Below are 12488 nucleotides of genomic sequence, written 5' to 3' on the forward strand. Positions count from 1 at the left end.
CCGCTCCCGCCGCTGCCACCTCAGCCGCCTCATCGCGACCAGCCGCCCTTCCGCTTCCGCTCCGCTTCCCCGCTCCGCGCTATAGCGCCTCGGCGGCCGCTCTGCCCTCCAACACCACCGCCTCTATTGTAAGGCGGGCCAGAGTCCCCGGCTCTCGGCGGGGGCGGGGCCTGGCGCGTGGCATGCCGGGACGCGCAGTGCCCGGCAGGCGGCGGCGCGGCCGGGCCCGGGCGGCGGAGGGCACGCGGACTCGGCTTCCCAGAGGCGTGCGGCGGCCCGGCGCGGGTGACGCTACGCGCTACGATTGGTCGCCGCCGCGGGGGGCAGGGCGTGCGCACGCGGTAGCAGCTGTCCTGTTGCGACAGAAGGAAAGCGCGGAGCCGCCGGTGCGGGAGGGGCTTGGCGGCGCGGCGGGGCGAGCAGGAGGAGCGGAGCGGGCCGGGCCGCGCCGCCGCCGCCGGGCAGGGCAGCCTAGCGGGCGGGCGGGCGGGCGGCTGGCTGGCCCTCGGCCGGGCCCGGCGGCGCCGCGTGGTCCGGGCCGGGGCGGGCGGCTCGCGGGCCCGCCGGGGCGGGGCGGCCGGGCTGGGGCGGGGCGGGCCGGATCGGATCGTCGCGGCCTAACGGCGCCTGTCGCACCTCCGCCGCAGCGCCTCCGCCGCGCCATGCCCTCGGACCTGGCCAAGAAGAAGGCGGCCAAGAAGAAGGAGGCGGCCAAGGCCCGGCAGCGGCCGCGCCGAGCCCCGGAGGAGAACGGCGATGCCGGGACGGAGCCGCAGGAGGTCAGGCCCCCGGAGGCCAACGGGACGTCGCTGCCAGGTAAGAGGCGGCCCCGCCGCGATGCCGGTGCTGCCGCGCCGGCGGGCGCCTGGCTCGTGCCCGGGCTCCCCGGCGCCCCCGCGAGCCCTCGGTGGGGCTCAGCCCGGCAGCCCCGCGCGTTCCGGCGTTGGCAGCGCCCGGCCGGGGCTGCCGGTGGGCAGGACGGTGCGCGATCGGTTGTGCCCGCGGCTCGGAGAGCTGGGACTTCCGTTTCTCCTCGGATGAGATACCCGTGGGCACGGGCTTGCGCCGAGCTGGGCCAGCCGCGGTGCCTCCCGTTAGGGCCACCTCATCTCCTGTGAGCCAGCCGGACACTTACAGCGATCCGTGGCGGCTGTCCGTAGGCTGTGCAGGTGAGGGGCTCCCTCGGCCCTCACTTCAGGCGTGCAGTGTGAAGATCGACGGTGCTGATGGTGGTTTTTCCCCGTCAGATACGGTCCTGATCTTCTGGTACTTTATGCCCAGCCCTGTTCGAGTTTTTGTTGGGTTCCCCCCCAGCCCCACGCTGCAGGAACCACTGTAGTGCCTCAGTTCTTACTGTTCTTACGGCTATGGCCCTGTCTGTTCTGTTTTTCTGGGCCATATCTCGTTTGCAGAAACTGTGAGCCTGGTTATCTTAGGAAAGAGACTGTGTCAACAAAGAGCTGTTGACCTCCCTAAAGGAAACAGGCAAGGTAAAGCTTACAGAGAGAGAGGGTTGAGTCGGTCCTTGCTTTAGCCCGCCTGGTGACCCGCCGGCAGATGGGCACGCAAGTTTTTTTCAGACTCAGCCCACAGTGCAGTTTTAAGAGGCACTCGATGCGTGACAGAGACGCGGGGCAGCCAAAGGCGGGGGGGCCGGTCTCCCGCGGACCCTGCTCTTTGCTGGCGGTCCCGGGTGCGCTCCTGCGCGGTGCTGCCATCCGGGCCGGTGCTGGGGCCGCCGGTGCCGGACGCGCGCTGGCCCAGCCGGGGCGGTCCTGCGGCGGGGCGGCCCTGGCGCCCGCCCGCGCCGAATCGGCCAATCGCCGTCCGCTCCCGCGGTACATTTGCATAGCGCCTTCCGATTGGTGGAGCCTGGGGAGCCGCGGCGGGCTCAGGCTTCGGGCCCTGCGCCTTCCACCGGGTCGAGCCGCGCCGAGCTGGGCCGGGGCGGGCGGGAGCGCTCTGCCTGCGGCTGCCAGTGCCACGGCCGGTGGGGGCTGCGGGCGGGGCAGGCGGCTGGGGTTGCGGCAGAGCCGTGGCGGTGAGCAGGCGCTGGGAGTGCAGGGCAGGCTGGTAAAGCAGCGAGGATGTCGGAGGGCAGGCAGTGTGGGTCGATATGTGCCTGTTTCTTACTAGCAGTTCCCTGTGAAGTTGTTATGCATCAAGGATAAAGCTGCCTTGCCCTCTTCTTGCTCATCTGGTTTGCTTGTTTATCCAACTGGTCTGCTTGTGCTGCCCGTGATTTCAGAGAGGGTCCTGTGTCAGCACAGTCGGCATCTTTTGCTCCTTCTTGTTGGGTAAGGCACGTTAGCCTTGGCAATAACGGTGGTTTTGCAGAGTTTTTCCCAGGAGTGCTAGACGTTGAGAGCCAGGGTGCTATCCCTCAGTGGTCTGAACACAAACAATCTGAATGCCAGGTCTCTGCTTTGAGAAGCTGGAATGTTGCTGAGATTCTCAGTGCCGTTTTCTTCTTCTAATGGCATTGTTTCACCAAAAATTTGACTGCAAATGCTGGGCTGCAACAGATCACTATGATAGGAAAGGTGTGCTTATACTGTGGGAGGAAAGGAAGAGGTGGGGGCATGCATATGGGCATATTAGCTTCGCAAAAATTGGTACGGCCTATTCCAATGCTGCTGCTGCTTTTCTTCTTTCAGCTTTCCCTTCATTTATTTTCTACCCAAGTTTTCCTTTGGCCAGGCCCTTCCTTAAGCTTGCAAGCAACACTTTATAAGTTCTCTTACCATCCCAGCCCTTCCTGCAGTGAGAGCTAGTCCCATCATTCTTGGATAACAGGCTAGCTGTTCTGGCAGCTCGCTTGGTCCTAGTGGTCATATTTTTTTAGAGAGAGCAGGTGGAAGTTCCTCTGTATCCATCTGCTAAGCTGAAAAGCAGAGTGTCATTGCTTCTGGGCCTCCTCAACATTTCTGTAGAAATGGGGACATGGGAGTTGTTTTTGTAGTCGTGGGCCTATTGGGGCTTATTGCTTCCCTTGTATCTGTAAATCACTAACACCTCTGGTCTGTTTCTGCATATAGAGGTGGATGCTCTTACAAAGGAGCTGGAGGACTTTGAATTAAAGAAAGCTGCTGCCCGTGCTGTGACAGGAGTGCTGGCCTCCCATCCCAACAGCACTGACGTGCACATCATTAACCTCTCACTGACCTTCCACGGTCAGGAGCTGCTGAGTGATACAAAACTGGAGCTGAACTCCGGAAGGCGCTACGGCCTGATTGGACTGAATGGGATTGGTAAGCTGTGGGGCACGGTGACCTGGGCTGCTTGGAGCTCGGTGAGGATACTGTCCTGCTGAGAAGCTGGACAGATGCAGGTGGTAAATACTGGAAACCAGAAATAGGGCTGTTAGACAGATGTGGCTGGGAGATGGCAGTTTCCATTCTCTCATCTCCCCCCACCCAGGAAGAGGAATTGCAAGTATTGCTGGTGGAGGTATGAGGTTGCATTCTAGCTTTGGACTGTGCATTTGAACTTGTTTCTGGTGAGATTTGGGTGAGATGTCTGGGATCTGTGAATCTGCCTTATTCCTGTTTGCAGGATTTGTTTAGCAGTGTCAGTAAATCCAATGATGATGGTATTGGTCAAAGAACTTGCACAGTGTGGAGGAGTAGGGAGTGTGTGGTTTGGCCTGAGTGGGAAAACAACTGTATAGTCCCTGGAGAAGGCGACACTCTACATGGAGAGATGCAGAATGTGGGTGTACTTGAGGAAGAGCTAGTAAGAGTGACCAATTGTTTTAACTTTCAGGAAAACACTTGGGTCCCTAATGACGGGTGCATAACATTCCTCTATGTTAGGAGTCTTTAGAATCTGGGGTCCTGGTAGCAGGTGTCAGACCTGGTTAGGCAACAGCAAGTACACAGCAGAGAGAAGGTTCCCTAAATCTGGGCAAGGGCTGAACTGCAGTGGTTTCCAAAGAGATTCTTCCTGTTTCAGTCCTGTCCCTCAGGTGATGAGCCTTAGCTGGGGGGGCAGCCTATTGCAGTGAGGCAGTATGCTCTGATGTGCTTCTAGTTCTTCTGGCCTCTTGAGCAAGAAATTCCCAAGGATTTTCAGGGGTTGGAAAGGGAGGGAATTGGTGGGATCTGACTGCATCTCATCCATTTCTCTGTGACGTTGTATCTCACTGAATCCAACAATGATGTGGAGTGTCTGTCTGCACACAGGGAAATCCATGCTTTTGTCAGCTATTGGGAAACGAGAAGTGCCCATCCCAGAGCATATTGACATCTATCACCTGACTCGAGAGATGCCTCCCAGTGACAAGACCCCTCTCCAGTGTGTGATGGAGGTGGATACAGAGAGGGCCATGTTAGAACGAGAGGCAGAACGTCTGGCTCATGAAGATGGTAAAGCTTCTTGGAGTCCCAAGGGACATTTCCTCCATTTCCCTCCTCACTGAAGAAAAGGGATTATTTGGGTTCCTTGGCAGAGTTTTTACATGTTACAGTATCTATTTCCCCCAGCTGCCCTGTACTGGTTGAAAAGTCCTGTAGGATTACACTTTAGATGAAATTATTCCATGCAGCTTCTTAAGAAGTGTCTCAGGTTCGGGAATGGAGGGGGCTGAACGGTGATAAAGCAGGTGGACTGTGAGCTTTCCCAGCTGTATAGAGGTGCAGGTGAGAGCCCTTTATTGGTAGAAGTGCTGACAGGCAGGCTTTCTTTCAGCGGAGTGTGAGAAACTCTTGGAGTTATATGAACGTCTGGAGGAGCTGGATGCTGACAAGGCAGAAGCACGGGCCTCACGGATCCTTCATGGTTTGGGGTTCACACCAGCCATGCAGAGGAAGAAGCTGAAGGACTTTAGCGGTGGCTGGCGAATGAGGGTGGCTCTTGCTAGGTGAGTGGTATATACTGCCTGCTGGCTCCTGGGAGAATGCCTGCCTGCTCTTGACTCTGCAGAGCCACATACACAGTTCTAAGAACTGGGAGCAGAGCTGAGAGGCTTTGGGTTACCTGCATTTACCCTACTGTGTCATCTCCCTTCTCCTTTCAGAGCCCTCTTCATTCGGCCTTTCATGCTGCTTCTAGATGAGCCCACAAACCACCTTGACCTGGATGCCTGTGTGTGGTTGGAGGAAGAGCTGAAAACGTAAGCATGAAGGAGTTTGCTGTTTCTCTGAGTTGTGCTTTTCTGCTGGAACACCTAATCAGCACATGAGCAGGTGCTACAGGGGTAACTGGCTATAGTTCCTGTGGCTACATAACTATATTGTGGTACTGGTGACATCTTGTGCTTGCTGCTACACATGACTGTGGAAGAGTTCTTGATGCAAGGGGTGGTGAATTCAAGACAAGCCCCTGTCTTTCCCTTACTGAAGAAATGAAAAATTCTGGTTGGGGCTACCTGGTTAAAGCTACTTCCTTGGAAGCTGGGGGCAGCCTGTGTACCAGCACCATGTGCTGTACCGGTACTGTGAGTTTTCCAGAGCTGGCTTCCAGCTCATCTTTCTACATATTGGTCCCCTGTTTTCACGGATCAGTGGTACCCAAGTGTGTCAGTTTCATCTTGTTCTAGTATGTCAGGTGACTGGTTTTTGTAAACAAAGGTGAAATGTTAAGGCTTAAGGTAAAAAGCTTAGGAATAGTTATAAAGTTTAAAGTGAAGGGCTTTTCATTTGCAGAGGTTTTTCTGTCAGTTTTGTCAGTTGAACCTTTTGCATGCTTGCTTTAGAAGTCAGATGTTTTAGGGAAGTAATTTGAACCTCTTTTTTTTGGGAGGCTTTAACCAGCCATGGTGCAGATTTAGAGTGGAGCCATGCATAGTAAACCTAACAGATGGTAGTCTGTATTATGGTGGAAGTAAGCAGCAAAGGCTGAAACTTCCAAAAACTGTGATGCCAATGGAGTCAGTTGCATCAGTAGCACAAGTCATCTACCACATGGGTAGCCAGCTCTCAACTCTTTGTGAACTGTCTTACAGTGAAGAGTGTTTTAACACAATGAGAGATGTTTCCAGTATTTGCTTACCGCAGCTGGTTGTAGCTGCTTTACTCCAGATTTCCCAGAGCCATCTCCAAGGCTGTTATCTTTTTGTTCTTAATCCGATTGAAGGCAAGAGAGATGCAGTGCCTGTAAATCCCCTGTCAATCACCACCAGGGCCAATGAGCAAGAATTCTTTCCCTAGCTTAGTTTCTAATAACTTGCGTGGTACCACAGGTTCAAGCGGATCCTTGTGCTGATATCCCACTCCCAAGACTTCTTGAATGGTGTCTGCACCAACATAATCCATATGCACAACCGCAAACTGAAGTACTACACAGTAAGTAAATGGTGCCCTGCACAACTGGCAAAAACAGAGGAGCTGTTCTCCGGGCAACCTATGATGTTCTGTGGTCTTCTAGGGAAATTACGATCAGTATGTAAAGACTCGTTTGGAACTCGAAGAAAATCAAATGAAGCGATTCCACTGGGAGCAAGATCAGATTGCCCATATGAAGGTATCTGCCTAGCTGCATGAACATCTTTCTACCCATGCAGGTGGGCATCCCTGCGCCTCCTCAACCTTGTTATTGTGGCTTTCAGCCAACTCTGGGTTTTGTTGCAGAATTACATTGCACGATTTGGTCATGGTAGTGCGAAGCTGGCCAGGCAAGCTCAGAGCAAGGAGAAGACCCTTCAAAAAATGATGGCTTCTGGCTTGACAGAGAGAGTTGTGAATGATAAGGTAGGATCAGACACGGGACTGCATCTAGAGATCAATATTAGAAACATTGGCTAGGTATAGTAGAATGATCTTTAGCTGACAGCAGGAGTGGTTGACACAGCTGGAAGCCACAGTGGTGTACCCTTTCTGATGCCAAGGATGACTGTACTGCAGATAGCATAATGCTGAAGAGTGGAAAGAGGAGGAGATTTGTCATATCAATAAGGCTGTTTTGCAGATACAGAAATCACAAATGAATGTCTAAGGTTTGGAGAAGGTGGGGGCGGATGCTCAGAGCAACTCCTATTTGAAAAGTGTAAGACCACATTTCAAGGGGAAAGAAGCAGGGACTTATTAGCCAGTGGATGAGCTTGTAAGCAACTAATCAGAATAAATCTGTGAGTTGCTAGAGGGGCTTACAGTCTAGTGCCTTGGTCTACAGATTGTGTTTGTAGTCAGGCAAGGTTATACCAGAATAACTGGGTTGTCTTGTGCTTCAGGTTCTCTAACAAGTGGCTATTCTGTGTTAACAGACTTTGTCATTCTATTTCCCACCCTGTGGGAAAATCCCCCCTCCTGTCATCATGGTGCAGAACGTCAGCTTCAAATACACCAAGGATGGGGTGAGTATAGGGAGTATGCATGGGAGGTATGGAGATTACTTGTATCCCTGCCTTCTTTGGGAGCATGAGGCTTTTGACTAAGCTTTCTGATCAGGTTGCAGCATGTGACTAGTGGATCAAACTTATTGGAAGTGTTAATACTCAGTCTGCTGAGGATAGAGCATTACAGGTGCAGCCCAGAGGTTCTGGGTAGTAGTGGAAAGGCATAGTATGTGTCGTGATTTCTCCGGTTTGCAGCCATGGATCTATAATAACCTGGAGTTTGGGATTGACCTGGATACCCGTGTAGCTCTTGTTGGACCCAATGGAGCTGGAAAGTCAACACTGCTGAAACTGCTCACAGGAGAGGTATGCTCCCTACATTGTCTACCCCTTATTTTTGAGGTAGTCTTCAAAGAAGCTGCACTTATTTGCCAGAACCCCAATCAGGCCTTGGAAATCCTAAGATCTTGCTATAATATAGGGCTTTCCCCACCCCCACCCCCGATATTATCTGTTCAGGCTAACTCCTCTGTGCCAGAGCAGAGATGGCTGGATTCTGTATTTCTGGCATACAGCAAAAGGAGGGGTTCCCTGGTGAAACACTTTTATCTTCCCTTTCTAGCTGCTGCCCACAGATGGGATGATTCGCAAGCACTCGCATGTGAAGATTGGTAGATACCACCAGGTACTCCCTACAGCAGACACCAGGGACATGAAATGCTAAGGAAAAAGCTGTCAGGCATAAGAAATGTTGCCCCTCTTTCTACATCTAAGGCCCCTCCCACTGTGCCTGGAGATAGGGGATGGAACTGTTCTGTTGGCTGAATGGGCTCTAGCAAATGTTCCTACCCTGAAAAGAGTCTTGGTGTGGTCCTTTCTGTTTAGCCTCTCACCTTTTATGGGAGAGATGGCTGCCTTGTGCTTGGTGGTGGACAAGCATGCTATTCTGAAGCAGCACTCCTGCTCCTGAAACAAGAGGCTCTTTCCATAATAGTTCAGCACAGTGGTGGTACTGTGAGTGGGCTTACTGGCTCTTGTATTCTGCTGCTTAGCTGGTACCAGAGGGGAATAAGGTGGGGATGCGCATCCTTTTGGCCATGGAGTGGGTGGCCTGCACAGCCTGAAGCTGACTTTTCTTCTCTGTCAGCACCTGCAAGAGCAGTTGGACTTGGACCTCTCACCCCTGGAGTACATGCTGAAATGCTACCCAGAGATCAAGGAGAAGGAGGAAATGAGAAAAATCATTGGCAGATATGGTCTGACAGGGAAGCAGCAGGTGAGTATGAGCTGTTGAGGTTTGGTTTTTGCTCATTAGGAAAGTAGAGCTGCTGCATTTTCTGTTGCTCTGCGGATGTCTGACAGTGTGATGCAGTACACAGCATGGCCTGTCACAGCATCAAAATGTTTTTTCCGTCTCTGCTGAGAAGAAAATAACTCATAGCTCGTAGGAACTTTCTTTGCATTGCAGCAGTATGTGGGTTGGAATGGGTGACCTCCTCGGAATCCAGGTGTAGAGAAGACAAGTTGTGGCATAGTGCTAGACTTGAGCATATTTTAACTGTAACTTGAACTCCTTTGCTTATCTCTTACTTCTGAGATGAATACCAGGCAGAAATGCTAGAACATATTCTCAGCTGGGAGTGGGGACTTCTTGGCTCAAACAAGAGGGTAGGATCACCAGTGGTGCTCTAAAGTCCAAAGATGACATGTTCCTGTACATCACACATCACATGTATGACAGGAGTTGTCTTCATCAGTGCAGTTCAACACTGATTTTTACATTGTTCTTCCCCATTTATCAATCCAGAAGTTGAGAGTAGTTTTACGATTGTGTCAGGATGCAGTGAACACTAGTCAGACCTCAATTAACTATCCTTTGGAACCTTCAACACCAGCTGGGTCTTACTATGGACACTTCTTCAGAAGCCTCTGGAATCCCCTTGTTCTGCTGGCGAGAGAAGCTTAGCCTAGGTGTAAGACTGACTAAACTGTCCTCTTGTGTCATGTGGCTGCTGGAAACACAGTGTGAGATCTGAATGTTTTGCGGTCAGGATGGTGGTCTGTTAAGTTTCACTGCAGAGCTGCAAATGGTGTCTTGTGTTTCTCAGGTGAGCCCCATTAGGAACCTCTCTGATGGACAGAAGTGCCGTGTGTGCTTTGCGTGGCTGGCCTGGCAGAATCCTCACATGCTTTTCCTGGATGAGCCTACCAACCACTTGGACATAGAAACAATAGATGCTCTGGCAGATGCTATCAATGAATTTGAAGGAGGAATGATGCTTGTCAGCCATGACTTCAGACTCATCCAGCAGGTAAGAAAAGTAGTGAATTTTGTCAGAGCACCTTTCTGACAGTTTAAGTAATTAAAACAAGGTGTCTTCAACTGACTGGCTCTTACTTATCCCCAAAAAGGTGTGTGAGTGAAAAAAAAAAAAAAAAATAATCACTGGACACTATTCTCTTGCCATGTTCATGTGAAATGATTACTGACCTAGCCTAGGAGAACAGTAGGTACTTGAAAGAAGAAAACCTCACACCACAAAAGTGAAGTGAAGAATAAGTTAAATGGAAATCATGACACACTGTGGAGGCCTTAACTAGATTTTTTAAAAATTATATTGGAGTAGTTCTAGCCCAGTGTTTTATCACTCAGTCTGCACAGGCAAAAGAATTTGCACCACACGCACACAAATGTCAAGTGCTCATCTATCAGCTATAGCTTTGTCTGCAAGTTCAGGTATAATTTTATATTTTAGTGTGTTATATCCAAGTAGTTCAGGTCAAGAACTACCTTTTTTCAACGCCCAGTTTAGCAGGTGTCAGGGGTTTAACCCCAGCCAGCAACTGAACACTACACAGCCACTTGCTCGCTCCCTGACAGCTCTAGTGGGATGGGAAGGAGAACGGGGGAAAGGTGAAACTCATGGGATGGATAAGAACAGTTTAATAACTGAAATAAAGTATAATATAATATTAGTAGTGAAAAAGGAGATAACAAAAAGGAGAGAGGAGTAAAAGCCAAGAAAAACAAGTGATGCACATTACAGCTGCTCACCACCCACTGACTTACGCCCAGCCAGTTCTCGAGCAGCGATCAGTCCTTCCTGGCCAACTCTGCCCTCTTTAGGTACTGACTGTGACAGTCTGTGGTGTGGAATATCCCTTGGGCCAGTTCGGGTCAGCTGTCCTGGCCCTGCTTTCTCCCAGGTGCTTGTGTACCTGCTCACTGTCAGAGCATTAGAAACTGAAAAGTCCTTGACTTAAGAGTAAGCACTACTTCACAACAACTGAAACATCAGTGTGCTATCAACACTATTCTCATACTAAATCCAAAACACAGCATTATACCAGGTAATAGGAAGAAAATTAATGCTTATCACAGCTGAAACCAAGACAGCAGGAAAGGCTTTTCTTAGTCCATAAACAAAAAAAAAAATGTTGAGAAGTCAAGGATTTTTAGTTCTAAAATCTTGTATAAATTATGCAGAAAACCCTAGGTAAGATAGTTCAGTGCAGGTATTTTTCTTTGGTAGTTGAAGTGTGAAAGTTACTAACCTCATTTCTTACCAGACTTCAGAGAGTAGATTCTGGTTAGTTTTATTGATTTTTGTGAAATTATAACATACTGTACTGTAAAGCTGCTCTCCTTGTGTGCTTGCTTTCAGGTTGCACAGGAGATCTGGGTCTGCGAGAAGCAGACAATCACAAAGTGGCAAGGTGACATCCTTGCCTACAAGGAACATCTCAAGTCAAAGCTGGTGGATGAAGATCCACAGCTCACCAAAAAGACCCACAATGTGTGAGCTCTAGAGCAGTCGGTCAGGTGCTCTGTGGAGACTGACAGTGGCCAATTGACTCACCCATCTGCCAACTGGAATGGGACTCTGCTGCTATCTCTGGCTGTGTTCTAGGATTGCTGCAATACTGCTTCCCCTTGACTTGCCTTGCACCTCTGTATCTGGACAGATCTCCTCTGATCTGGCTACGTCTGGGCAACTGTTTCCATATTTAGATGATGTCCCATCTGAGCCAGGCCTTGGAATCTAGTGGTCTGGGGTTATGGTGGTGGCAGTTAGGGTGTCTGAGCTGCAGTGATAGAGAAGTGGAGACCCCAGCCCAGCTTCTCCCACCTCTTCCTTCCCAATTTCTGCTTCGGTTTAGATACTTCACTTCAAACTCCTCTGGCCTTGGTTTGTTTTTAACTATTATTTAACAGTGTAATTAACAGATCTGCCTGAAAATCCATCAGTCAATAAAGAGGGAAGAACAGTCTTGTTTTGTGAGTTGTAGTAGTTATTGGGGCATGCTGGGGCAGATCAGTGCTGAGCTTTGAGTAAAGTTGCAGAGTCCTTTCTTCCTGGGTGAAGGTTCGGTTCTTCAGTACAACCAAAATGACCAGAATTTGTGGGCTACACCGAAGAGTGAGTACTGAGCTCTGGAGATACAGACTAGTGAGTAGGATCCTCACCTGGGAAACTGTTAATCCAGAGTGAGCACTGGGTTTTCCAGTTAGTGACAGAAGGGGGAGCAAGCCACACATGCATTTTTTGCTGTTGGTGTACAACTTGAAAGGGTTCTGAGGACTGGAAGTTAAAGACAATGTGGATCTAGAAAATACCAGTGTATGTTTTCTACAACAGAGTTGCTTAGGTGTATGCTTTTTCCTTCACCTTGAACTGTATGGGTCTAATAATGAGACCAAATAATTTAGGATTTTTGGACTATGAATTATTTGTTCCTTACAAGTTTAACTAAACAAAACTAATCCAATAAAGTTAGTTTAACATTTATTTTTGTTCTTAGAACCAGAATGGTTTGAGTTGGAAGGGACCTTGAAGACCGCCCAGTCCCACCCCTGCCACGCGCAGGGCCCCCTTCCCCCAGCCCCGGTGGCTCCCAGCCCCGTCCAGCCTGGCCTTGGGCACTGCCAGGGCTGGGGCACCCACAGCTGCTCTGGGCAGCCCGTGCCGGCCCCTTGCCGCCCTCACAGGGAAGGATTTCTCCCTCAGCTCTGATCTCCATCTGCCCTCTCTCAGCGCAAAGCCGTTCCCCCTTGTCCTGGCGCTGCAGGCCCTTGGGAAAAGCCCCTCCCCAGCTTCCTCGCCGGCCCCTTTGGGTGCTGGAAGGTGCTCCAGGGTCTCCAGGAGCCTTCCCTTCTCCGGGCTGAACAGCCCCAGCGCTCCCAGCCCGGCTGCGCAGCAGAGGGGCTCCAGCC

The 12488-nt window shown here is 51.0% G+C and overlaps 1 protein-coding gene across 1 annotated transcript; it reads left to right on the forward strand.

Annotated features, from left to right (window-relative positions):
- Positions 1-215: 215 nt before the first annotated feature.
- ABCF2 (ATP binding cassette subfamily F member 2) lies at positions 216-11545 on the forward strand. The gene is made up of 15 exons (XM_055708438.1): positions 216-386; positions 648-816; positions 3039-3251; positions 4185-4367; positions 4690-4861; positions 5018-5113; positions 6182-6284; positions 6367-6462; positions 6570-6689; positions 7202-7291; positions 7529-7639; positions 7896-7958; positions 8421-8549; positions 9382-9585; positions 10939-11545. The coding sequence occupies exons 2-15, from the start codon at positions 663-665 to the stop codon at positions 11074-11076; spliced, it is 1872 nt and encodes a 623-aa protein (XP_055564413.1). The 5' UTR covers positions 216-386; positions 648-662; the 3' UTR covers positions 11077-11545.
- The last annotated feature ends 943 nt before the right edge of the window (positions 11546-12488 follow it).

This window comes from Falco cherrug, chromosome 4 (assembly GCF_023634085.1).
Source record: "Falco cherrug isolate bFalChe1 chromosome 4, bFalChe1.pri, whole genome shotgun sequence".
Lineage (NCBI taxonomy): Eukaryota > Metazoa > Chordata > Aves > Falconiformes > Falconidae > Falco > Falco cherrug.